This window comes from Clavelina lepadiformis, chromosome 7, assembly GCF_947623445.1.
Source record: "Clavelina lepadiformis chromosome 7, kaClaLepa1.1, whole genome shotgun sequence".
Lineage (NCBI taxonomy): Eukaryota > Metazoa > Chordata > Ascidiacea > Aplousobranchia > Clavelinidae > Clavelina > Clavelina lepadiformis.
In genome coordinates, this window is record NC_135246.1 from 17,127,989 (window position 1) to 17,155,538 (window position 27,550).

At 36.5% G+C, this 27,550-nt stretch overlaps 3 protein-coding genes across 3 annotated transcripts; 1 reads left to right on the plus strand and 2 right to left on the minus strand.

Annotated features, from left to right (window-relative positions):
• Positions 1-4,398: 4,398 nt before the first annotated feature.
• Positions 4,399-8,447, minus strand: LOC143466083 (vitamin D 25-hydroxylase-like). The gene is made up of 9 exons (XM_076964690.1): positions 7,871-8,447; positions 7,612-7,757; positions 7,231-7,333; positions 7,040-7,149; positions 6,721-6,839; positions 6,375-6,493; positions 6,153-6,297; positions 5,839-6,002; positions 4,399-5,676 (listed from the first exon to the last, which is right to left on the minus strand). The coding sequence occupies exons 1-9, from the start codon at positions 8,159-8,161 to the stop codon at positions 5,365-5,367; spliced, it is 1,509 nt and encodes a 502-aa protein (XP_076820805.1). The 5' UTR covers positions 8,162-8,447; the 3' UTR covers positions 4,399-5,364.
• Positions 8,448-11,063: 2,616 nt separating this feature from the next.
• Positions 11,064-16,413, minus strand: LOC143466085 (cytochrome P450 2J4-like). Its single transcript, XM_076964691.1, has 10 exons — positions 15,209-16,413; positions 14,904-15,049; positions 14,731-14,833; positions 14,562-14,671; positions 13,894-14,012; positions 13,680-13,798; positions 13,432-13,576; positions 13,035-13,198; positions 12,528-12,855; positions 11,064-12,404 (listed from the first exon to the last, which is right to left on the minus strand). Exons 1-9 carry the CDS (start codon positions 15,494-15,496, stop codon positions 12,544-12,546), a joined length of 1,506 nt encoding a protein of 501 aa, XP_076820806.1. The 5' UTR covers positions 15,497-16,413; the 3' UTR covers positions 11,064-12,404; positions 12,528-12,543.
• Positions 16,414-21,946: 5,533 nt separating this feature from the next.
• LOC143465035 (chymotrypsin A-like) lies at positions 21,947-26,732 on the plus strand. The gene is made up of 13 exons (XM_076963153.1): positions 21,947-22,158; positions 22,511-22,641; positions 22,731-22,832; positions 23,150-23,282; positions 23,393-23,503; positions 23,716-23,777; positions 23,964-24,133; positions 24,233-24,337; positions 24,432-24,583; positions 24,705-24,874; positions 25,016-25,160; positions 25,286-25,318; positions 25,560-26,732. Exons 1-13 carry the CDS (start codon positions 22,080-22,082, stop codon positions 25,655-25,657), a joined length of 1,491 nt encoding a protein of 496 aa, XP_076819268.1. The 5' UTR covers positions 21,947-22,079; the 3' UTR covers positions 25,658-26,732.
• The last annotated feature ends 818 nt before the right edge of the window (positions 26,733-27,550 follow it).

A 27,550-nucleotide genomic window follows, 5' to 3' on the forward strand; every position in this document is an offset into this window, starting at 1 on the left:
TGTCTGAGAAAAACTTGACCGTGCTAACCTCTGGAATACACTAGTTAATGTACAGTATATCCAAAAATATTTTATTATATTGCGATCTGACTCCTAAGAACAATTAGAAAGTTGCAAATTCGGTCTAGAGATTTCCTAGACTTCGGTCGAATATAACATAATATAATATTATATACCGAGAAACCGAATAATTTCTCTTTTAATACTCTTCATTATTACTTTAAACAAACACGAAAAATTACAACAATATTACTGTTCAGATAAAGGATTTTAAGAATCCATTAGCAATTAACGTGCATCACTCGTACGTTTCACGATCACTTAAGGAAACTGTTCACAGAGCTATTACAATCTATCTATTCTCATTCATCAAACTCTCAAAACTCTAAACGGAATACTGAAAAACTCAATACTGAATAATCAATACTGAAATCATAGCATGCAACGGTACATATATATACATTGAGTGAGAACATTAAAGAAACAGAATTCCAGCTTGGGGCGAAATACGTTTATCAAAACAGGAAATGATTTGAGCTTTTGGGGTCGAAGATTCATAGTTTAGGTGTGAGTTCTAACGACAATTAATTGGAGAAGGAAATGAGTTCAGTCAACATTGTCTATTTTTGGAATGTCAATGCAGTTATTAATTGTGCAGAAGACGTGTCGGGCGAATAAGTCGTAAATCACACAGGGGTTATTTCAAAATTGGCAATTTCGTAATGTAATACAGATCATGTTTCCTAATAATTAATGGGGTTGTCTTAGTACAATGACTTTGAAGGTGTAAGATAGATAACACATTTGCGGAACAGATTGTCAAACAACTATTCTTTGATTAATTATGTGGTGAACTGAGGAGAACTTTTGGAAAGTATGACGTTTTGCCAAAAATAGCGCGGTAAATATCAGATAGGTTTCATATTTATAACATCACAACTTGGAAGACAATGGAAACAGCGTCTTCCACCTCCATCATTGCAGAGCCACTGTAAGTTATATATTGCACCTTTAAAGCCCTTCAGCTTTGCCGTTTTTTCCCGTTCATTGATTTTCTGAGCGTATTAGTTTTTTTTTCTGGCTGCAAAGAGGTTAGCACCGCCCACAGTCATCGGTGAATACTAAATAATACAAAAACAGTAAAGTTTGAAGTTTTTATTTCCCCTTTAGTATGCTGTTTTACACTTCTTTTTTTTAGAAATGCGTTAAAAGAAAAATATTATAAGGTTAGGACAGCTACCCGCTACCGGTACCTTTAAATTTAATTTCTTTGCATTTCTAGGAAATGCTTTATGCTTTTGAGAATCACTAAGCTTATATCAAATGTTTTTAAAAACTATAAAGCATACATATTCCTTTGACTTTATTTTCTCAAGTTATCGCTTTCAAGCGCACTCGGTTATGATTTTACGACCTTTTGTGAGAACTAGTAGCTACTATGAACCAAACTACAAGGTTATTTATTAATTATATCACCATGTAACACAAAATTTGTCCATGGGTTAAAACTATTATTAGTCCCCCATGTTATCCTTAAATTCATCAAGATGAGCATGTAGTACGTGTAGTTTCAGCGACATCCTGCATCCCATCTTCCAATACGCATCCACAAGTTCATCGACAAGTTCCCTGTAATTCTCTGCCTTGTGATTGCACAGGAACCCGTTAACTACAGAAACGAAAGAAGTCCAAGCTCTCCGTTCAACCTCAGACAGCATCTCTGGATAATTGATAGAATTTATCAGTCGCTTCACTTCATCTTCTTCATCCAGTAAGTCCCATTGCTTTAGTCTGGAAATGAGTAGCTCAGCATTCGACTTTGTCAATGACAGTTCCCTGACAAGATCGTTCATGTCTTCTTGGTTGGGGTAGTAGGGACACCTTTCACCGCCAACTCGGTGTTGAAGATAAGCAACTGATGCATCCGTTTCTGAATCTGTAGAGAGTGCATCTGCTACGAAATGTTCATCTCTCAAGGGTGGTTGTGGCACAGGCACGTCAGTCGTGTTATGGGGTAGGTGTTATGTGCAATAGATGATGGAATGTCAGGGTAATTGATGGAAGGTGCATTCTTTCCCTTCCGTCGTTTGCTTGGATCCACCATACAGAAGTAACAATCTATGAGATGGTTTGTGGGCTCACGCCAGACACGGGGGATAGCAAAACGCATTGCCCTCTTCTCTCCCCTAAACCAACCGACGGCAGTATTCGCATATGACGTGTGGTGCCCAATGTTTATCTTGGTCACCGACTGGCATGCGAAAGTATGCATGATAGGCTTCTTTCGCACGCCTGCAACTCTCCAAACAGTGCTTTTTTTGCTTTTTTTGCAAAGAACTCACCACACACATAGCAGAAGGAATCTGCTGAGTACTTGCAACCACGGCGAGCCATACCACACTTTTAATAATGGCGATAGAATTAAAAAATCTGTAAAGATTCAACAACCGAAGTTATGGTGGTATAACTAAGATTTTTCATGTTTTTTCGGCATAAGCAAACAGAATAAAGCAATTATTTCCCAAGGACAAAGAATTTTTTTTTTGTTGTTACATAGTGTTATATTTACCTGTGAGCACTATTCTACACCTTGCCGTATTATCTACATCTATTTCTTCAGAGTGTGTCAAACACCAAAAAGCGCCATAAAATCTTTGTTTGTTTTAATATGCAGTGAATTTACTAAAAGAGTGATTACTCGAAAAATTCTCCATGGGGCCCTCTGAGATTTTGCGTGTCAATTTAGTATGGTTTGGACTACCATTCCACAAAATGCCATCAAAAAAACATGATTCAAACTTTTTTAACAGAGGCGCAAAATAAGCACTAGAAGTTTCGGTCTAAAAAAACCTATTTTAGCTACTTTCATGCTAAATTTTAACATAACTCTGCATGCGACCTGGGACATTGAAGCACGCCAACTGCTAGGGTAATTCCCAGACTAGAAAACAACACCAACCATGCTGCCTTCTGAATTCTGATTGATCTAAACATGTTTTTTAAAGCCCTACGTAGGGTTTGGTGACACTTAATCACGTGACACTTAATCACCGACACATAATCACTTGGACATATAATCACGCGACACATAATCACTTGGACAGTTAATCACGCGACATTTTATCACACATTTACAGTATCGAAAATTGCAAGTCTACACATGGGAAATGTGAGCATCTGCACGAAGATAAACTAAAATTTCAATTGACAGATAACGATCAACTGTGTTTTGCACGCGCAGTTTCAGTGCCTTGTACCGCATTGGAATAGAAGGTTGAGTACCAGCAATTCCTTGCAGAAACGTTGCACGTTGCATTTGAAGGTCTTTTTCAATTCCCTGTATGAAAGTCCACAATGTCGGGTGGTGGCATTGAAAAAGCGCTTGGAGACCAAAATGCCAACCTTCAACTGCAATTTTCGACGCAATTTTCAATACTGTAAATGTGTGATTAATTGTCGCGTGATTAAATGTCCAAGTGATTATGTGTCACGTGATTAAGTGTCGCGTGATTAAATGTTCAAGTGATTATGTGTCGGTGATTAAGTGTCTGTACCATAGGTCTGTACACCCCTACGTAGGACGTCCAACAAAATCATAGAGATCTTAGTTTCAAGTCTTTGACGGCTCCTAAACGACTCTTTATTACGGTAAACAAACTCTATATATAAGGTGAGAAGATAATAAAGAAACGAATAAAAACATTTGTATGGTACGTAAACAAATCGACAACAAAGAAAGGTTTTGTGACTAAATTGTGACATATTGTTGCTAGCCAATAGAAAGAAGATAACCAAGTTATTTATTTCTTTGTTGTAAGATTTTCCATTTAATTAAGACTTAATAATTCTAACATTTTGGTATTTTTATACGAAACTTATTGAACAATCGGTGTTAAAAGAACCTTATTACACAAGTTTAATGTTCATGCAATTACATTACGTCATTTTTTATGGCATATAGGAAGAAAATAACGCATTGAAACATGATTACCAAAAAAAGTTATGAAGTTCGTGCAACAAAGTCACGTACCCAAGTCAGACATTATTTTATGAAAGGTGCAAAACAGCGCTTATCAGCGGTAATGAAAGAACTAGAATGTTATTATTTGTTTATCTGGCAATATACTAAGCCAACCACTTATAGAACAATAACTAAACAGCAATAATCACCCCTTGACATGAGCTTACCTTCATATTGCATTGAGGTATAGCTCTATTGTGCCACATCCCTAATCGTCATCTCGCTCTAGGTATATAGCCTATATAGGTATTCTGGTATCATATACCGTAGTTAGTTCTATATGATTATACCTTAAAAAGTATTACCCTAAGTGTCATTAACTCCAACACCTTCGCTCTCAATAACAAGAATGGCAACTATAAGTAACAAGTGGCGTGTGGCAAGTTGAGAGTTTATTGCAACACGTCAAGTTCAAGTCACGCTTACATTGTCATGCAGCTATAAAAAATTCATTTAACGGGAAGCCAGAATCAAAACGAAATTTACACACAAAGAATAGACAAAAGCAATGATATTGCAAAAATAAGACGGGAAAGCTTGTTACGTTGTTTATATGTTCTCAGAAGTTAAAACAAGGAATCACATTACGGTAACCAAAGAAAGTAGAACTTTTTCTTTCGCTGTATATGTTCTTCCAGGAAGAAATTGAAAGTAGGAACCAAGGTGATGGTCATATGTGATGGTAAAGTGGTGATGAAATTTACAAATGTTTCATGGTATACTGTAGTGATACTTTGAGAGACGATCAGCGGAAATTATGGGTAGCTTGGTGTCGTTAGCTGTTGGGAATGCAAAAAATTCCTATTTGTGCACCATGTGATGCCGGAAGTTTCACAGAAGCAGAAAAGATGATAAATTTTTATCAAATCTCCACAAGAATCCGAAAGATTTCCGCCGTGGCAAGAGTTTCATCAAGACATGATCGCGTTTCGAGTCCGGAAATGACTTGAATTGACTTCGAGTAAATATTAAGTGTTGCATGTAACCTAAGTACATACACTGTACAAGAGCTGTTAAATTTGAAGGGTGTGTAGGTCAGTATAGTGCTAATTTCTTTGTTTACTTCTTTATATAGTGAATTTACCAAATACGCAATTACTCGAAAAATTCCGCATGGGAGATTCGTGAAATTTTGGACATAGATTAAGCATGCCTGGGGTACATCGTACTGAAATATGACTAAAGTTGTATTTCCTTAGTTCCTGCAACACACTTTATTAGAGTGAATTGTCCACGATAAATAGGTCATTTCAAGACGTCGCAAGGTGGTGTTTGGTATATATATATTGGAGAAGCTTTCCTTTGCAATTACATCAACAACATTTTCTCGAAAAGATACCAAGCTAGCGAAGTTCAAGTATGACTTTGTATGGCTTAGGGCCATAGAAAAGTCCCATATTTCCGTCTCTCATGGTAGGAAGATCCGTAGAACCCGAAGAAATGATAAATTTTTGCAAAATTCCAACAAAAATGAGGAATACCTCCATCTTGGCAAGAGCTTCACCGAGACAAGCTCGTCTTCCAAGAGAGAATGCAACAACCTTTGCCGAATAAACAAACTTTCCGTTCTCGTCGATATGGCGACCAGGGTTGAAGACGTGAGGATTGGGGAAGTTTTGTGGGTCAAAATGAACAACATGGATACTTGATGTTACCTAAAAGACAAACATAACACTTGAATACTTGAAACTTTTCGGTCATGAAGCATAACCTGATATTCTAATTCTACACTTAAAAAAAATTTTCATTAGTTATACACAAGTGAAGGAATCAACCAAAGTTTGTTTTTTGTTGGTACGCTTTCCCTGCTAGCTTACTGCTGTTCCTTTTGGCAATGTGAAGCCGTACAAAGTTGTGTCTTGTGTCGTTTTGTGAGTAAGCGCAATCGGTATAATTGCGCAATATCTCATCACTTCTTGTATGAAAGCACAAGTTACTGGCATGTCAAGTCTATGTGCCATTGAAGGATTACCGCTACCTCCTTCAGAAAAAATAAAAGTTAAACAATACATTGTACTTATCACATTATAATTACTCCATAAGCCTTCTGTACAAGGTACGTTGGCTTTAACCGTGACGGTCTTTCTAACAATAACCTGTAAAAATGACAAAAAATCAAAACAATACTAACCTAAAACTTCGTCCACTTCAGCTACAATCTTTTCATGATAATCGGGATAGTTTAACAAACCCAAAAATAACCAAGCTAAAGTTGTACTTGTCGTCTCTGTTCCACCCACAAATAAATCACGAACGGTTACCCGTAGTTGAGGGTCCTTCAATTAACCAAATATAGCATTGTTTGCTGCTGTGATTTGGTGCGAGATATAATTTAAATGATGACAAAACCCACTGTGAAGTATTCTTTTTCTTGTCCATATTTCTGCTCGTACAGAAACGCATCGATGTAGTCACTGATGCAATCAGGTTGGAAGTTCTTCTTGTGTTTGTCTATCATTGGCCGAAACATGTCTGAATAACGAGGAGATGGAAATAGTTTAGCTGTTTCTTTCCAACAAAACGGATATTTTAATTTTCTAATATTGGCCTTATTGAGTTGGGGTTTTCCGCTTCGACACATTGCTTAAGAGCGAAAGTTTTGAAAGTCCTTCATATTTAGAAATTCTAACTCATAATATAAGCACAACATATACGAACGCGTAAATAGTGTTTTCTTACCTATAATATTAAGTTCTTACCCAGAATTGTGTTTTCACTTTTGATATACTTTTGGCGCACTTGTTTGAATGGTGGTATAAAGCGAATGTATTTATAGAAGTACATCAAAAATATTAGCAGGCTTTCGTCTTCGATAAACCTTTAACATAAAAATAAGAAAACCTTGAAGGTGAAATTAAACAAAAAATAAGAAAAACAATTTCTGAGCAAATGTTCTTTAGCGGTGAGAAAATTTTAGCATTATTGGTTTCTAACTTTTTTTAATTAAAAAAAAAAAAATTACAAATTATAAACAGTTCTGCGCTAAAGAACATTGAAATATCATTAAGGTGTGCTCACTGTTTTGAGACGAGTTCAAATAGTTTTTTAAATTTCGGATCATCGTAGTCAAATCTTCGTCCAAAAGCAGCAACAGAAATAACGTTGCTGGTCATGTTACCAAAATCAGACTACAAAAGTATTGTTAATAATTATGTAGATACCTCAAAAATTTTGTCATTGCTTTAAAAGATAATATTTTCAAATTTTACTTGGAGATTAATCGGTTTTCCAAGCTTAGTCTTCAAGTAATTTGCAAAGTAGCACAATTCTTCATTGATCGTATTTTCCATTTCTCGTTTTCCAACTCCCAGCCTGTTATTGGAAATTGCTTTACTCTCGCTTATATTTTTGCATCTTTTCTCAAATAATATGATTTTAATGTTGACGAATGAATTTATAATGAATTTTGTAGACTAATAGTATGCCTTATGAGAAAATAAAAGAAAAACGTAACGATTCAATTTTCGGAAAAGGATATCTAAAATATCCATCAATGAAATACAAAACAAAGTTTTTCTTTCCCAAAATATAAACATGACTATCAAGTATACTTTTACCTTTCAGCAAATCTTAAATCACAACCTAGTTACCTTTTCAGTGCTTGAGTGGCAAATTTCCTCTGATTTTGCATTTTGTCGTCGTAATCAACGAAAGCTACGCCGTTGTCGCCCAATGCCTCATGGAAAAGACCCAGTGTCGTCCTTCCAGAAAAAACGTCTCCTTGTTTCACAAAAGCCTATTTGCATTATGCAAATATACCACAGTATATCATAATCTGATTATACATACCCGTCACAGTGCACAAACCTTCGTACATGCTTCTTAACGTTGTTGCAACAAACCACTCACCGTGTTCAAGGCATCGTACGTATTAAGAAACACAGTGTCTACACCTGCCATCCTTACTGACATGACGGGGCCGTACTGTTTACTCCATTTTAAAAACACTTTTTGTGGATTTTCTCCCAACCATGGAAGTACACCAAGTATCGGAATTCCACGCGGACCAGGAGGAAAGTTATAATGGGGTTTCTTCCACCAATGATAAAAAGCTACAGTTGAGAGGACAGCAACAATTGTCCAAGCGTTTGCAACCGAGAGCACCCTCCATGAAAGTGTAGATGCTAAGCTTGAAATCATTTCAGTGTTTATCCCAACACTTTTTTAAAGCTTAAGTTTATATAGTTAGTGCAACCAGACGAAAGATTTGGCTAAATAACCTATCAGAGCAACACCGCTATATATAGCTACTGTGTGAATGAAGATATAAGAGAATTAAGATATGTAAACTTTTGTAAAGTTAAGAAAACCTGTAATGTCAACTTTCGGCATATAATGTCACATTTTATATAGCTTTCGCGGAAATGCAATCTGAAACGTCCACTTATTGACCAATTCCTCTTTAACCACTTACTATTATACCAGGTTTCATTATTCCTGCTTCTTTAAATGACGTTCGGCGTAAAGTGAACTATATTAGTTTGCGCGTTTTTTACAGTGAAAGTGAGGAATTTCACAATGACGTAGCAAAGTAATTTGACGTAATCTGTTTCCTTGTTTTATCGAGGCAATTATAGCTTTATATCATTGTCATCGTGATTTCTTGATTTCAAAAACTATAAATAAGTCAATTTGTTTCAAACTGTTTGTACTTCTTCTTTTCTTGCAAAGCTATGCCAAAACAACCAACAAAGACAAAACTATTTCCTCAATTCTACATTATCCTCACTCAAACAGCGGATACAAAATATCCGGAAAGGATTTGGGGAATTGCGTTACATGCTTTTTTTCACAATTTATATTTTTATCCATTTTTGTTTTAATATTCGTTATTTGTAGCCTATCACTACTGCACAAAAAGGGGGCAATAATACTGGCATTTTCGCGTATACATATTGAAGAGTATGGTAATTTATCTGCGTAGTTTCAGATTTTGTAAAAGGGGATTTGTTTGTGTAATGGTGCAAGGTCATATCGACCAAAACGTGATAAAAAAGAACACTCAAACAAATTAAGGCGAAATATATGTGTTGCAACGTTATGTTTGTTTTCTGCAAGCGTGACTTGAACTATTTTTAAAAGCAATACCAAACGTATTGATAAATACATATAAATGTTTTATGAAATTTTTATTGCTTTCGTGCGAACGTATTTTTTCTTTTACTTTGAGGAATAAATTGCAACATTTTTTGCTCGCCTTTGAATGCAAACTTTCGAATGTCAAACTATTTTGGCCTGCAAAGGTTACCATTTAATCCAGGAAATTACAGGGTTTAAATTGCCAAACAACGTGAGCAGTAGCAAAGCATTCTAGCACGTTTTCGATATATCGGCTACTTAAAAGGACACATTTGTAAACAGCTTATAATGAGAGAAGAAAACTTTTATACCAAACAAAACAATGATGTTATATGCTGTAAATATCTGTTGCCATGTCCTACACAAACATTTATTCGATGTTATAGATCAAGAACTCAAACTTCACTTCTAGGTTTACCCGAACGTTCGCAGTTTTGTCAAACTATAGAAAAAAAACTTATGACTTATACGTCTACGACTTTATTGTATAATGTTTGTGTTTCTGAAGGATGTTTCAAATTTTATTACTTAATTCAACAACATAAATCTACGTATAAGCTATATGATGAATATAAACATAAACACACGTATATACAGTATTATAAATAGAAAAAAGATGGAGATGAAATTTCGTAGATTACTTACCACGATATTAAAAATAACCAGTGGTATGAAAACCAAAGTTTTTCCTTTGCAAAGTACTAGACTATCAATTCTTTTCTGCAAACTTACACAAAAATGTATTTTCTTATTTTGATTTAATTACAAACAATCCTTAATTTCGCATGATAAGTGGTTTTGGATAATTTTTGTACAGATGATGTGCTTGTACATTGATAACTCATTTACGTATTTTCAAAACTTGTAACACTTCACTCGTTTCTGTGTATTAGATGAGCGATAACACCGGTCAAAATGTACAACATTGACGTGTATACGTTGATGGAACATTATGATGATTAATTCTGCTTGTCTGGTTTTGGGGCACGTTGTTTTCAAACGATGTTGACCTTTTCAATAAAGTCCATATGATATTTTTATGGAAAGATTTAAATCTGCTTGTATTCTGACGCTCATTACTCACTTTACCATGACATTCGTTTATATATGTAAAGTAGTTTGAATCGGGGGAATTTGGAATAAATCTGGAAAGTTTTAGCATTTTAAATAGCCAAACAACGTGAACAACAACAAAGCATCTTATCACGTTTTCAATGAACGTAAAAGGCCACATCGCAAAGAGTCTATAACGGGAGGAATAACGCTTGTAAACAAGAATTTGCAGCTTGTGTCGGTCACACAAGCTGCATTTAATCTTAGATATTTTTCTCACATTTGACAGATTTCATTCTTCTTTGCATTTTTGGAATCGTCTGGCCGATTACAATGACATCAGTTCATGTGGTTTCCACGAACGCATGTGTACAGAATTTCGCCCATGGTCAGCCTACGTCCTTGGTCACTTAAAGCGTTCAAAACATTTCGACTTTTTTTTCGAAGCTTTTGAGTACTGGACCAAGTAACAAGATTACAGTGGAGAGTACAAACGCTTTGCACCACCCAGTGTTCGTTTCTAATTTATTTGACAATTAAGATTTACGTAGATGTAACTTCGAAGCAACCTCAAAATAGAACAACGTTTGTACATGTAATTTATGAAGGCAACTGTTTACTGAGTAATGTTTTTCCTTCTATTTTAGGTTTTACTCTTACGGGTCATATTGAGATTTCTGGAACCGGGGCTTTCAGTTCCTCATATGTCTCTTTTTGGTGATTTCTCCAAGCATAGCCTAACTATAACTCTTGCTTAAATCTTGTGTTTATTCTGTGGGCTTTTGCCATTAAACATATTCTTACTGTTCCAATTTATTGCGATAATAACAAAACGAGCGTAAATTTTGATATAACCTATAACTTTTTGAAAAGTAACTTTTTTTGGACCTTACATTATAATCTCTACTGGGGGTGTAACATTATACTAAATTTACTGTATATAAACAAGTAAATAATTAGAAAACGTGCTTCACAGGGATCGTGATATGTTTAAACTATAAAGGTGGCACAGAACGATAAGACCCTGAGAAGAGAACGTGAGGAAGGAAACACGTTCTGCACTTGTTGTAATTAAGCTGTTGCAACAATTTGGTATAATAAACTGCCCCAATTTACAGTAGGAATGCAATAAATTCTCTGCAAAACAAAGAAAAGTAGGCTATAGAATATGGCTTCACCAATAATAATCAAAGCAAAGTATAAGTGGCTTCTTGTCTAAAGACGTTAATTTCAAGCAAAATGAATTTAGTAAATGCAAATTATTAACAAGTTTCCGCAAAAAAAAAAATTAAAAAAAAGAAACAATTGTTAAAAGCATAGGCCTATGTATTGAAAACGAAGTTTTAAGTTGAACATTGATGGAATGTGACTTTAGTTGGCCCAAGATTCTAGTTTTGAGTTCAGCGAATCATTGCAGGAGTCTGAGTTATGTGATGTTGTGAAGTTATAATAATAATTTAAGGTAGAAGGATATTTGGAGTAATTGCATTTAATTCAGAATTTTGTTCAGATTTCAGAAAATAATAGTTTAAGGTATAGGCCTACACTAACTTAAACTAAATACCAAACGTCAGCGGCTTTTATCATGTGGGAGTTTTTGAATAACAACGTTTTGAGTCATTTCACATCATTTTAAAACAAATCAAGGAATTAGTCTTTTTTCTAAGGTTGGACTGGTCGGGTCCTTCCATTTGTATTAGACTATTTCGTTAAATTTCGCTTTCAAACAACGTAAAAAGAAGTTGGGCCTACTCGCTGACATGTTACGTTGTTTGCAACGTTTTTACAAGAGACAGCTTCGACGTAGACCACACACCTCTTCGGATATCCTGGGCCGAATTTCAAAGTTGTTCTACTCATAAGTTTGGATAAAGAACTTGTCGTAGCCTACAGCAAGCAAGTTTTAAGCAGTAATTTACCGGAGAAACATTTCAATTTTCGGGAACGTCGATGTAAACGGTGGAAAGAGTGTAAGCAAATAATGCTCGAATTCTGTAAAGACATAAAGCTATACGCCCTAAGAAACACATACAGTAGTCATCACTTGGAAACATCTCCATATCACGTTTCAATTACAATGTTATTAAGCCAATGGGTTCGCCTGCCCTATACAGTGTTTGGTGTTTGGTCAAGTCCATCACCTAATCTCTATTGGAGAAAAAAACGCACAAATAGTTTATGTTTAAGACAATAGACTGTGTGTATATCATCGATGCATCGGATTGTCCACATTTCTTCACAGTAGGCTATTCTACAAATTGTAAAAATTGGCAATAAGGTAATGGCAGATTGATTTAACTTGGCGAAATATGCTGGCATTAACTTAGCATTATTTGGTATTAACTTAGCATCATTTAGCATTATTTAGCATTACTTGGCATTTACTGGATTCAACGGAGGTGAAGTTTGAGCTTGTATGGCTTGGGGCTGAAAGCAACACCGTTATGCCCATCAGTCAAAGAGGGAAACTTGAAGGATCCCGGAGTGATGGTAAACTTCTGCAGAATCCCAACGAACACTAGGAAGACCTCCATCCTGGCAAGACTCTCACCGAGACACGCGCGTCTTCCAAGCGAGAAAGGAATGACCTTTGGCGAATAAACGAACTTTCCGTCCTGGTCGATATGACGACCTGGGTTGAACTCATGAGGATTTGGCCAAGTGTTTGGATCAAAGTGAGCGGCGTAAATGTTTGGGGACACCTAGTTTCATAAAAACATGGACCACAGGTTATAAGAAGTAAAATATTAATCAAGCAATTAGGATTTATGAAGGTACGCAAGCAGTAGTCTACAACTCTACATTACGAGACAAAACTTCTCTTTCCGACTACAAGTTTTAACGCGCAAGCATTACCTATATTTTATGGTTGTTGACTTACGGTCGTATTTTTTGGCAAAGTGAATCCATTCAGAGTTGTGTCTGTGGTCGTTTGGTGCGGTATCGCGTTCGCAAATAAAATGCAATATCTCATCACTTCTTGTATGAAAGCACAAGTTGCTGGCATGTCAGATCTATGAGACATCGACGGATTGGTGCTGCTTCCTGCACAACGCGGTCGTTTTAGTTTACGGCAACCATTTCACATTTCTTTTCATTGAATCAAAATGATAATGATTTTGTTGTTATAATGATAATTAATAATATAACAAACAAATAGACAAGTTTTTTCTAGTTTTGCTGTTTATGAAAGCAAAAACTTGGAAGGCGGCTATTTATTTCATGTAATTCATCTCATTAACTAATGTTCAGGCAATACAGTTATAGTGCTGATTTACCTAAAACTTGGTCTACTTCTGTTACAATGTTCTTGTGGATATCCGGATAGTTTAACAAACCAAGAAATAACCAAGCTAAAGTGTAGCTAGTGGTTTCTGTTCCAGCTTCAAATATATCCCGAACAGTAATATGTAACTGCTCGTCCTAATTCCATAAGCATAAATGCAGTACTGTATATGGTAATATATATTTTATTTTTGTGTTTTTCTTCCTTTTTTCTTTACATAAGTATCCTCAAAATCAATACCGTAAAATACTCTTTTTCTTTTCCATATTTTTGCTCGTACAGAAACGCGTCGATGTAGTCTCCGATGCAATCAGGTTGAAAGTTCTTCTTGTGTTCATCTATAATTGGCTGAAACGCATCTAAAAACGTAAAATATAAATTGTTTTTACAGCACAGAAAGTTTTATTAATGTTTCTTGTTGAGCAATAAACTTATAGAAGCGCAAATTATCTACCACCAATGAATTTTTCTGCTTGCAAAAACCGTTGATGAGCTCCTTTAAATGGCGGTATAAAGCGAAGGTATTTGTAGAAATGCATCAACAAAACCAGCAAAGTTTCATCCTGAACGTACCTGCGAGTAAACGTAAAGAGAATCTTAAAAACGTCATTTTAACAATCTATAATTCACTACAGTATATGATGCAGTTGTCACCCATACAATGTGTCCAGCACATGAAGCGTTACATGATTGGGCTGGGTTAAATGTTACTTGATTGTATGTTTAAAGGCTCGTTGACCGAGTGATTCGAGTGCTGGCCCCGCTATAAATGCGGCTCTGGTCGGTGTCCGACACCTAGTGGCGCTATACCGCCTTGGGCAAGGCATTAACGACATTTGCTCCTGTTCAGTGGACCTGGTGAACAATTCTAATTTCGGGCAATACCATATAGGCCTATACAATCATAAAGTAATATATAAAAAGTGTATTATAATCGGAACTTGCACAAAGGCCTTGCTCGGTAACCGGGGCCTCGAGGAATCATTATCGAGTTTAAAGTCGTGTAAAGTCTTTCCTCAGATGTCTGTCTCATAGATCTGACATTTGTTGTTTCAGAAAAAAAGCCCTACCACTGCTGCAATTACCAAACACTTGTATACGTAAAATTACCGGGACACTCACTCGTTTTTTAGAACTTCAAAAACTTCTTTAAACTTTTGATCGTCATAGTCAAACCTTCGTCCAAATGCCGTAACACAAATGATATTTCCGATCATATTGTAAAGATCCAGCTGTAAAGAATTGTCTAAGTTAGTTGCGAGAATCCATTAAAGTAACTCTTACCTCAAACCTCCAAGTCTATCGGCTTTCCAACTTTGGTTTCCAGATGTTTTGCAAGGTGGCGCATTTCCTCATTGACAACATTTTCCATTTCACGTTTTCCCATTCCTAGGCTATTATGCCAAATAGAGCATGAAATAAAGTTTACAATTAAATTTCAACCGACAGTTTCATTCACGTCACCTTTTCAAAGCTTGCATTGCAAATTTTCGTTGATTTAACAATTTTCCACCGAAATCAACATAGACCAAACCATTAAACTTCAAGACGTCAGTAAATAGTTCCACTGCTGGCCTTCCAGAGAAATTATCTCCCTGTTTAACGAAGGCCTGTGCAAAAGCAACGGTTTGAAACAAATAAATGAAGTTTAAAACTGTTTTTTGTGTTTACTAAGTAAATGAAATTGCATCAATGTAAATAAAACAAAGATAAATAAAAAGCTGGCACAACAGGATGTATAAAATATAGTAGCAAAAGCCTATAATCACCGTATTTATGGCATCATACGTATTGAGAAACACGTTATCTACTCCTGCCATTCTTACTGACATGACTGTTCCGTACTTTTGACCCCAATCGAACAACACTTTCTGTGGATCACCACCCAACCATGGAAGTACACCAATTATTGGAAGTCCACGCGGACCAGGAGGAAAATTAGGATGAGGCTTTTTCCACCATTCATAAAAAGACACTGCTAGTAGAGCTAAGATGGTCCAAACATTTAAAGCTGAATTCACCATCCAAAACATGGCGTCCACCGCATTAGAAAACATGCTGAAGCGTATGTTACACCTATATCCTTATAAAGCAAAATGTAGCTTAAGATACATCATATTAATAAACTGATAGTCTGAAAACATCAAAAGCCCTTTCAAAGAATGCCAAACACCAAGATACAGTGACCCAATTACATTGCTTTAGTATGAGGTAAAATCACTAAAACAACAACTACACGAAATAAACCCTTTAAGGTTGAAAAAGCAATACCGACTGAAATTGTAAATGCTGCAAAAGTGTCTGTTGCTGTCGCCCATTTCTACTGTAATGTTTCTGTTTAGAGTGACTCAGGCTTTGAGGCTTTTAACAGCATATTTAATACGAAAGTGAAAAGTGTACACACGTGTAAAGCATATAATCTTGAATGAATACGTACCGGCATGTTAGCACATTGGCAAGCGAGCTGAGGCATTATGGGCAGAGTTTAACCACAATTGTTTATTACAACTATTTACAGTTAGCAAACAATCTAACAACAACCTTATTAATACATCTGTTACATCCCCCTTCTTTAGGTAGCACACATTAATCGACACAAGAAATCAATAACAATCGCATTATAACTGGAGGGTAAACAGTGACACTGATCGCAGTAGGCAAGCATGAAAAACACTGAATGGAAAACAGTGGGATGTAAGGAATAGTGACATATAATGGTGTGAAGACTTGATATAATAATAATGAAACATGACAGTGGTGAATGAAAATACAAAACAACAGCACATATAATACTACACGGCAGAGGGTGAGCCTGATCTATTGAGATGACTAACATGCATTTATTTACACATTCAGGCAGTGACAAACTCGTTGTATCGAGATGGAAGCTTTCTACTTTGTGAAACTTGTACGTTTGTATCACGCACATCGGTAATATCATTAGCGGAACTACAAGGCCTTGTAACTTGCGTATTTATGTTATTATCAAATGGCCTTGTGTTGTCGTTATCTTCATAGTATTCGAATTGAAACTCGGGTTGAGCTCATACTGTTTTGTACAATTGTCTGCGATTTCTGTGAATGTCTCCATATTCATTTTGAAGTTGATAGGACCGTGGCTCAGATCTCTGGTTGGTGATGAGATGATTCCTTGTGTTCTGTCTCTGTTACGATTGTAGTACACAACATCTCCCTTTTGCAGCTCTTGTAATGGCTTCGTACCTCGATCATAGTATTTCTTTTGCATTTGTTGCCTTTGTTCAAGATTAGCCGCAATATGAACAATGTGCGGTTCCAACATTTTAGTTGAAACTGGAAGTTTGCATCCTAGCCTTCTGCTCATTAGAATTTGCGCTGGATGTTGGATTACTCCTTCAGCATCAGGATTGGGTTCTATATGGTATTCTTTTTCATAATTGCCCATGCCTTTGAATACGTCTGCATGTTCATGCGTGATTTGGTCAAGGGTCAGTGTGGAAGTTGTGCAGAGATCTACTCGCTTGACGAGGTCTAGCCAGTCACAGGATTGTTCATCAAGAATAGGAATGTGGCAAAAATCTGTGACATAAAACTGAAAATCAAATGCTTTGCCATGTTTGTTGTGACCCGCAATGTGGTGGTGCCTACAGGTTTTACTTGGTGGTTACCAAATGCATATAAAATAGCTTTAGTTTTCTTAAAGGATGACTGGTTTAGCTTCTTGTAGACTTTATACAAGAGAATGTTGGCATCAGCTCCAGTATCCAACTAGAAAGTTGTAGCAAATATGTTTGATAAGTCATTTTGAACATGAAGATCAGCTCTCATTTTAGTTTGTCTATGATTAGAAACAGAATTAATTGAGCCGACATGAATGACTTCTACTGCATCAGACTGCAATTCTTGTGACTGTGTGTCGATGTTCTGAGCTTGCCTGGGCTGACTTCTGCATACAGCCGCAAAATGATTACGGTTTCCACAGTTGCGACAGATTTTACTGAATGCGGGGCACTGTCTGGGCTCATGTTGTGTGCCGCAATACCTGCTGTTCAGTGGAGTGGAGCGAGTAGAAGGAGGTCTCGTATAACGACTTGTGCGCTTGATGTTATTGATGTGGTGAGTGCTGGTATCATTCATTTCATTAAGTTGGGCTTTGCTTGCTTCTGCTGCATGACAGATATCTATGGCTTTAGTTAACGTCAAATCAGCATGTTGTATCAGTTTTTCTCTGACCTGCGGGTCATGGATGCCAAATACAACTTTATCACGACGCAGATGTCTATCTGGATCGGTGTAATCACAACCATCAAGCAATTGTCTTAAATCCATTACCGGTACCCAGTTGTCGAAAAGTTCACCTGGATGTTGGTCACGTTGCCAAAACTTTTAAGTGTTGAAAATGAGATTCTTTCGTGGCTCACAGTACTCACGGAATTTCTTTAGTAGGCTACAGTCTTGCAATCATTTTGGTTGTCCTCATGACCAGAAAACTTAAAACGCTGGAATATCTTCTGTGCCTGCGGACCAGCACAATTCAACAGTATTGCAACTTGTGTTTTTTCAGGCTTTTTGCTAAGTTCAGCCGCCTCAAAGAATATGGAAAAGCTCATTTCCCAGTCTCGCCATGACTCTGCTAGGCTACATGTCGGGAGACAAACTGCATGGGATCTGGTGGCCTAAAGCTGAGTGCCATCTTTCCGAATTCCACTTCTTACACCATGTAATGTTCTGCTTACAGTGACTCAGGATTTGCGGCTTTTAACAGCATATTTAATACGAAAGTGAAAAGTGTACACACGTGTAAAGCATATAATCTCGAATGAATACGTACCGGCATGTTAGCACATTGGCAAGCGAGCTGAGACATTATGGGTAGAGTTTAACCACAATTGGCGCTATTTACAGTTAGCAAACAATCTAACAACAACCTTATTGATACATCTGTTACATGTACCAGCTGAGCCAGTTTGCAATAAACTTAAGTAGCCTATTATTTCGACTACCCGCATTCAAATACCCTACGATTATAAACACATAACTAGCCATAACGCCATGCAATTAATACGACAAGTTCCTTGCTAAAGCGTCTGCCTTCTGTTTGTAAAACGTGATGCAGACAGTAGGTTGTGAGAAATTAATCAGTAACCTACAGCGAGTAAGCTATCGCGGCAACACATTCAATGAAGCCAATCTGTCGTAACTGCCTTTGGGGATGGCAGTTCGTTTCCTGCTATGCTTTAACTTTAGTACACGAACTGCGCGAATGTAGCACTGTTAAGCGTGCCTGGCTATGCTCAATACTCGCTTAGCTCTTCGCCTAAGGCCAAGTTGAAACGCTAATTTATACTCTTACATGGGTGTACCAACAAATCGTTTGTCTGCTTTTAATTTGTGATTTTTATTGGCAACTATCATCTGCTTTTAATTTGCTATTTTGCGATTTGCTAGTGCCTGTAGGATGTAGCTAACAAATCTTTTCTACCGTTGTCCCATTTCGGTGGCTGACGAACGCACTTGACTGATAGCTATAATGTAAATAAGGCTGTAATTATTTCAAAAGAAATAATCGTACGTTTAAAGCTACAACAAATCTTAAATAGTTTCAAAACCGTCAATATTTTACCCGTGACCTATAAATAGTCACTTTCTATGAATAGCCTACTGTTAACCTGGTAAACAGTGGCGGATTTATACTGTTTACTGGTTAAACAGGAATACTTTTTAACTTGGACTATACGGTATAAGATCTATAAAAACTTCCAAACGGTATAATGCGGCTCAAAAGAAGTGAAACGAACGTTAGAGCCAGGACAACAAAAACACATTTACAGTCGTTTTGGTCGGTATTATGCAACTATTATATCAATGTAATCGACAAACAAGTATACGACTACAAGGCGAGGTTTATAACTACAGCAGTTGGAAAGATAAGGGCCTATTTAGAACTGGCAACCACTACGCACTACGTAAACGATGGTAAGTGATGACACCGTTTTATTACGGAAACAAAGACATGTGCTAAGTATTAAAGCGGTCTCGGCTCTTAATATTCGTTTTGCATATGAGTTTAAATATCAAGTACTTTGCTGTTAAGAAGGATTGCTGTTACTCTAGTCTTGATCCTTGATAGGCTCCAATTTGCTGATTGGCATAAAAATTCACTTTGTACACTTATGGGGAAATGGTGGTAGTGGTAGCTTTAGGATGGCCTAATGCCAAGGCTAATAGTCTTATTGTTTGACTCCGAAATGATTATCTTTGACTCCGTTGCGTTTACTGTCTCTATATTGCTTCTTAAATCAACACCAACTTCATAAAGTCTAATTGTTATATTGTCCGAATAAGTTGTCACATCGAAACCAATTAATCACCATTCCACATTTGAATAGAACTATCACTTGAATTCAATACTGAATAAGCCAAAACGTAAAACAGATCCAAAACTAAAAACCGAGAGAAGTACTAGCAAGTCCTGAAGAGACAAGCCCTTGCAGAGCCTCGCCAGCCCCGATTTTAACCAAGCGTAAGCTTTTATATCATTATCTCAGCCAATCAGCAAATCACATGTCATTATTACATTGCTACCATAAAACCACGTATCGCATACATTCTACGTCATCTAAACGTTTCATCAAGTACACTCAAACTCTACGCCGTGAAAACAATGCTACTTGAAATACTTCAACTACCGTCCATACGTTAGTTTGGACTTTGATTGTTTGTATATGGGATTAACTCGAATAAAACATACAAACGTTTTAATATTCAATTTCGTCTAACTGGAGAAAATGCAAAAACTTATGCAAAATGCCAATTTATATAACTAATTGCAATTACTATCATGATCCCCACACACTCAAGCGAATATAGCCCAAGGAAATAAATATAATCATGCAAGTTGCGGGAACAGGCTATTCCTCGTAATATATTACTAGACGAGTTAACTTATTTTATACCTTTACCCTGTGGAAGAATGTTGCATATAAATGTTACTCCTAATTGGAAAAGTAAAGGGAAACACAAAAACCTGACAAGAAATAGCGGTTATGTATACTAGTTCTATGCTAAAGGTTCTTACAATCCTAATGATGATGTCGACTATGAAAGATGGAATATCGCAGATAATGGGAAAGCTGATATTATTTTTCAGCAATTAGTTTCTCAGTTCAAAACTGAGCAGGATAGAGAAGGCATTTTTAACATTGCGACTCGCCGGTTGTTTTACAATGCTTTGTTTTTAATGAAAACTAGTCGAAGCCCCAACTTCACAGCAATAGATTAAATAAGATTATATGATTAATCTGGAAGCTTCTTTTGAAAAATGAAACAGCCCTTTCGACATTTGTTTAAAATCTTGCTATTTCCTTATTTTGTACGTCAGTCTTAGGCTAATTTTCGATCAAGGCCACTTTTCGAAAACTGGCAAATGTCTCTTCCTAAATTGCACCCAAAGTCAATTACATCTACTTTATAGCATTATTTTAAAATAACAGCAACAAGTTACGTTGAATTATCGAAAGTGGTGTCTTTGCTCCACACGAAATTGCACGACCATTCCATCGTATACTTTTAATTTGTGTTTGTAGGTTAATGACCATCCATATTGTTCAAACAGAAACTCATCCAACATGGCATTACTAATGTGCATCCACATGATGTATACATATTGCAATATACAGCATGCTCGCTGGTTCACACATCTTTTTACATATGGTGTCAAAGTGTAAGTTGGACGTTGAACTCGCTTCTTTAAAAAAATCGCAAATTCGCTCGAATGCATGAGAGTGTTTGACACAAACTTGCTTCACAGCCTTACATTTGCACTTTAAGTTTAATCTCAGACCAAGTTAAATTTTTGCATTACAACGGTGGGAAGGAAACACCACAAAGCATCGTCGTCCTTGACTACAATAACCTTCGTATTTATTACAATCAAACCACACGTTATTCTAAACAGCAATCCGCTTTTCGTCATTAATATTATTAGCCGCGATTAAATTTAGCTGCCAAAGAAGTATATAAATTTTGACATGAATCGAATACTGCGAATCAAAGATTGTCAGTTAAAATTAACATCTAACTCCAGATAACTACCTACTTGACATCAAGCAGATATCATTCTGCTAGTTGTATCCTTTTTTTAAATATCATGCCTATACATAATATGCTTATTATAATAATTTAATAAAGTTAGCATAAAACGTAGGAAACGTCATGATACAAGCTATGCAGAAAATTGTACCTGTGAATTAGGTCTGCGTTTAGGTTGTTCTATTATCATTATTGACTGTATTACTACTTATGTGTTATTTTGACTTGTCAATATTAAAATATCATAGTCTCTAACTAAAAGTCGGATTGTATATCCTACGTATCTATCCGATGACGAAACGACAGTTACGGGAAATTTCAGGGAAATCATTTATTGCAGGAAAGGTTTCCGCCAGTGACGCCTATTGGCACGCTGTACCATATATTTACTATGGTACGGTTTGAGCCAGTATATCTGCATGTGCTGGTATGTATGACGTTACAGTATATCGTTCGAAGTGGGAAAAGCTTAGCTCCATTTCTTGTTTAACAAAACCTTTCCTCATATTTTAAGTTTTTGTACATTTAGCATAAGTGGTTGGATAGATTGTTATCTGCAAATGCATTGCAATGAATCTGATAACTTTGTTGTTATTATTCATTTCTTTGGCCATTTTGAATGTGACCGATGCGTCCAAAGATATAACAGGTGCCCAAATTACTCTATAGCTAATCCAGATGTGACAGTGATATTAATACTTAAAAAGTTGAAATAGAGATATGTTGGTTTAAGGAACTTCTACCTATTTGAAGTTTGAGTTAGGCTATTGCGAAGTAAAACTGCATTTGATGGGTTTTATAATCATTAATCACTATGAAGGATTTTTAGAACTACAATGATATCAAAGGCAGATTATCCGAAGTACGGATAAGCGCGCGATAAACGGAAAAACTTTCGTGCATCTTTCAACGGCCTACATTTTATCGATACTTTTTGAACTTCATTTACACGTACATTACTTTATCGATACTAAATGATGTCAAGTTACTTTTGTTTGCAGTGGCGAATGTGCAAGCCTGTAATGAAATTTACATGCTGAATAACAGTGCCGTCTTAAATCTCAGTCTTTCCACAAGCCTAGTAGCTCCTTCTACAAGTTGCCGGCTTGACATCCAAGCTCCGGACGCATATGTAACATGACAATTTTGCAATTACTGTAAAACGATTGTAAACGTTTTCGTTATAATCTTGCTAATTTGGGGTATTTTTTGAAATTTCAGATTATCTTAGTGGATTTCAAAACATTTACAATCCCGTTTGAGCAAGACTGTTTATACGGTTATCTGGAAATTTTTGATGGTGCTACTACTGATGCACGCAAGGTAGAGTTCATATTAATTAAATTTTTCCATTCTTTTGTTGAAAATATTTTCGCACTTCAGTAACTTTTCAAAGTTAGGGTAAAGTTTGAATAAAGGCAAACATGCTAAATGGTACTTATAGAAAGGCAGAAGGTTTCTGTTTTACCAATAAACTTCAATAATATAAGTAACGTTTGAGTACAAATCTTAATTTGAGCAAACATGAAAACTGAAGTACTGTATTCGACTCCAGTTTCCCTTATGTTTTCATGTAGGATATCAATCACACATCCAGCACATTTTTCTGTAATATGAGTATTAAGTGGTGTTGGTTTTAGTTTTTAGACCGGCGATTATGTGGCGAGCAAGCATATAGAGATTTTCTTTCAAGCTCCAATAATGTAGTTGTGATTTACACGACTGGAACCTCTTTCATATTCCACCAAGTCGAAATAACGTTTTCCACAGAGCGTAAGTTATAGGCTTATATCCTCATTATTATTTTACAAACCTAAAATAACAGCACGCACATAAACTTGAGAAGATAAAGTGATCATCACTGTAATTATTCATCTTTGCAGCTGCCTGTGCAGACACGGAATTCAGATGTTGGAGTGGGGCTTGCATTAATGCTAGTTTCCTGTGTGATGGAAACAGACATTGCTTGGACAATAGTGATGAAATTGAATGTTGTGAGTAGAAAGTCAACTTAAACCAAAAATAAAACAGTTGGTTTCTATAAAATAAAAAGTGATAGATTATAATTTCTTGCCAAAAAATAAAATTAGCTGGGTCTACTAAGACGAGTTTTAATCCTTGTTTTGTAAAGAAGTTCTCCATCTAAATTCTAAGATAACGTCGTCACATATACTTTGCTACGGTCAATTTTGTGAATTTTTTGCAGCTCTTCCTTACCAGTCATTTGAAGAATGCGGAAAGACGGACGTTGCACCTGTATTTACTTGGGTAATGATCTTGTTTATAATGTGCATACAATTGCATTCGAGAAGAAGTGTATTTGTAAAGATATTGTTGCTATTAAAAACTGTAATCTATTGAACGTTGGAAATAACTATATTATTAGCTTATTATAAGCGGATTGAGGATAAGGTGAGTTTTACTGATATGCTGTAAAATGTTCAACCGACACAGACGCCTAGAATTGTGGGTGGTGGTGGAGCGGCACCTGGCTCATGGCCTTGGCAAGCAATGCTGACGTTCGACTCGTTTTTCACAAGAAGTTACAACTTATTTTGCGGTGGGACAGTTATCGATAAGTATTGGATATTGACAGCAGCTCATTGTGTTGAGGATGAATTGAGGTACAGAGCGTACAGGTTTACTTCACTGAATTTACTTTCGATTTTGCTGCGGTTTACGATTTTCTGTTTCTCTTTAAAAATGTGGTATTTCGGAAACAGTTCTACGATAACCGTGTATGTTGGAAAGCACTCGAGAGACGAATTTGAATCTATGGAACAACGCTTATCTGTCAAAGAGATTTTCATTCACCCGGACTACAACATGTAATACAACGAAATCACACAAGCCGCAATGCGCCACACATTGAGATGTTTACTATGATTGGTAACAATAAACTTTCATTGCTTATATTTTCAGGAATGTTTTGTTTGGAAACGATATTGCGTTACTGCAGCTGACTTCGCCGATTGAATTTTCGCGGTTTGTTCGTCCGATATGTTTGCCACAAAGTAGATCTGAAATTCCTCCAGCAAACACCACTTGTATTTCAACGGGATGGGGTCGATCTGGTAAAGAAAGCTTGTTTGTTTCATACTGATTGTCTTTGTTGCTCCCGTTTTGTATAGGACCATATACAATAAGTCTTGCGAATCAAGCATGTAACTTTTGTTTTATACGTTGTATTTTCAGAATACAATTCTGAAGCACTGACTTCGAGATTTTTGCGACAAGTCCGATTAGATTTGCCGGGAGATCTGTCCTGTGGTAATCTTTATCAACAAATAGGAGGTTCGCTAAATTCGGGATTACCGCAATCACTCTTATGCGCCGGAGGTTCTTTTAATGCTGATGTTTGTCAGGTTTGTCGTGTTGTCGTTATTTTACCATCACTAGGTTACTCGTGTTCTTATCAATTGCTGTCATCAGTCGCGGGTTTTCAAAAAGCACTTTTATAATTCGTCAATTTTAAGCTTATACTAGTTTACGCATGTGTTGCGTAGGGCGACTCTGGAGGCCCCCTCGTGTGTCTGGTTGGGGAAAACACCTGGTTCCAATTTGGAATCACTTCCTTTATCATCACACCGTGCGGTTCTTATCCAGGCTATTACGCTTCTGTGGCTGCGGTCGTTGAATGGGCCAACGAAGGTAATTGTAATCAACTCATTTTTTAAAGATATTGTATATAAAACAATTTTTAAAAAAACTGTGGTTTAGTATAACATCAGACAGATTGTTTTACAAATTGATGTATTTGCATTTGAAACATTAAGTGAGAAATGTTCCCGGAAATGGAGCCTTGCCAGGTATTATTTTTACATATCAGACTTTTTGCATAATTTAATTGTATGGGTTAAGTTTTGCTGAAAAGTGAATGAACATTAATTATGAGTTATCATAAAGACAAACCTGAAATATAAGTTAGTCCATACTTTACCCACATATAATGTACTTTTCACAGCTTTATTGTACTCTTTGTAACTTATATCAACCACATTAATTCATGAATGTAATTTGTAAATTGTTATCGTGCTTTCACTTTTGCAGGTTTCAAAGCACCATCGCTTTATGGGTTTAACAATCTATCATTGCTGTTGCTGCTTCAATTCACATTTATAGTGTTTGCAAAACTTTTGCTTGCTTAATCTTATATTTTGAAGGAAGAAACACCAAAAGTTAATAACTCGCTCTAAACCAGGGGTGACGAACCTATTCGATGATGCGGGCCACTTTGTCAGTTACGGCTGAGCAAGCGGGCCGCACAATTTTTTTAACATTTTGCATAATAATTAGCATTCAAGCACAACCGCTTCATTTGGCAGATTTTTAGCTGCTCCCGCGGCCGCAAAAAATACATCGATTGAGTGCGGCAATCTATTGAAGACATACTGCTGCGACTCAATTGTGCTATCAGCTTTTGATATCGCATTGCGCAAAGATTAGAAACAGGTGAAAGAAAGTTCAAGACTGCTGGTCTCACCGGACGCTTCGTTCAAGACTGCTGGTCTCCCGGACGCAAAATTTAACCCTAAATTCCGGACATGTCCGGAATTTTCCGGACGGTATGGCAACCCAATTCCTATAAGTCCTATATGCCTTGCATGTATGGGCGTTTGTCAAATCGTTTGGCGGGCCGCAGGTTCGTCACCCCTGCTCTAAATGATTTGGGGTATATATTTAAATCCTATTTTTGTAGTATCTGTTGATTTGTACATCATTGTAAAAATGGTTTCAAATTTACAAGCAAAATGTGCGTTTTAATGTTTATTGTATGGAATTGTAATATGGATTACAAGTTTTTGGTTGTATAATTACATGCTTTTTTGTTATTTTACTTCTGCGATGTAACGTTGTAAAGTTATTTTGTTTGAATATAATCTACGCTATTTAAAAAGAAGAATTTTCCCACAAAACGATAAAGCTAATCGAAATCAGCTGCAAAGCTCCATTGTCTTCAGGCACTCGTAATGTTCGTTCAGCTGGTTCCAGGCTAAAATGACGGCAGTCGTCCACTCAAAAGAGATATTTAGGTCACGTGACCTTTCCTCGTGCTTGAAAATTCAGATTGTCTTTTGTTGGTGGCGTGTGTTGCGTTTGATTAGGCTAAGCCTTGTTGATTAACCTGCTGATGTCGTTAGTTACTTTGCAGGCAATAAAGACAGATGCGAAAAAGTTCATTGTGGCTTTAAGTGCGTTTTTGATACCTCAGCGATCTCTTTCAATAAAGCATTAAAACCGCACCTGAGTGACCTGACAGTAGCCTACAGAAATATTAGGCGACAATAGGCCTACCACTAGGTGCTAGAACAGACTACAGAGTTTGGCGCAGGCGCACTTAATATTGTTTTCCATGAGCTACAGTGATGCACTTTATGTGCGTAAGTTAGCACTTCGTGGTTTGGACACCGAGCTTATTCACACGCAATTCAACTCATTTACTATAGGCTAGTTGGTAGTGTTGCAACTGCACGCACACACATATAGGCCTAGTTAATCACCTTGCACGCCAATATATGATAAACAAAGGAAAACTGGTAATTTTAACGGCAATTTACAATAGACATAGAAAGAATTGTGGCTTTGGTGCACGTCATCTTTCCAAAATTTGTGTTGTTGTGCATGAATTCTCGCCGACTACCGACGTACTTTCTAGTCGGGCTTATTTAGAGAGTAAATTAATGGAACTGTGTAAATTGTGTATCCAGGCATTTTATCGCACACGTATTATTCATTTTTTGTTGTAGGCCTATAGCAATTACAAAAACTTGCTAAAAGCGACATCGGTACTTTTTAGTCTGCCTGAGTGGGCAGTAACCACAAAACTCAAGTGCGCAAATAGATCTTCTGAAAATGACCAGTCTATTGAGTGTATCTTGGTCAGGTCACCACTTCAGTAAATTGTATTGTATTGTAAATTGTAAATTGTATTGTAAATTGTATACTCAGTCTGTCTTTGTCAGAATTGTTTTGTCCTTTAAAATCGGAAAAAGTTTATAATTATAGTTGCGAAAATGAAAAAAAACTGTGTTCACACATCA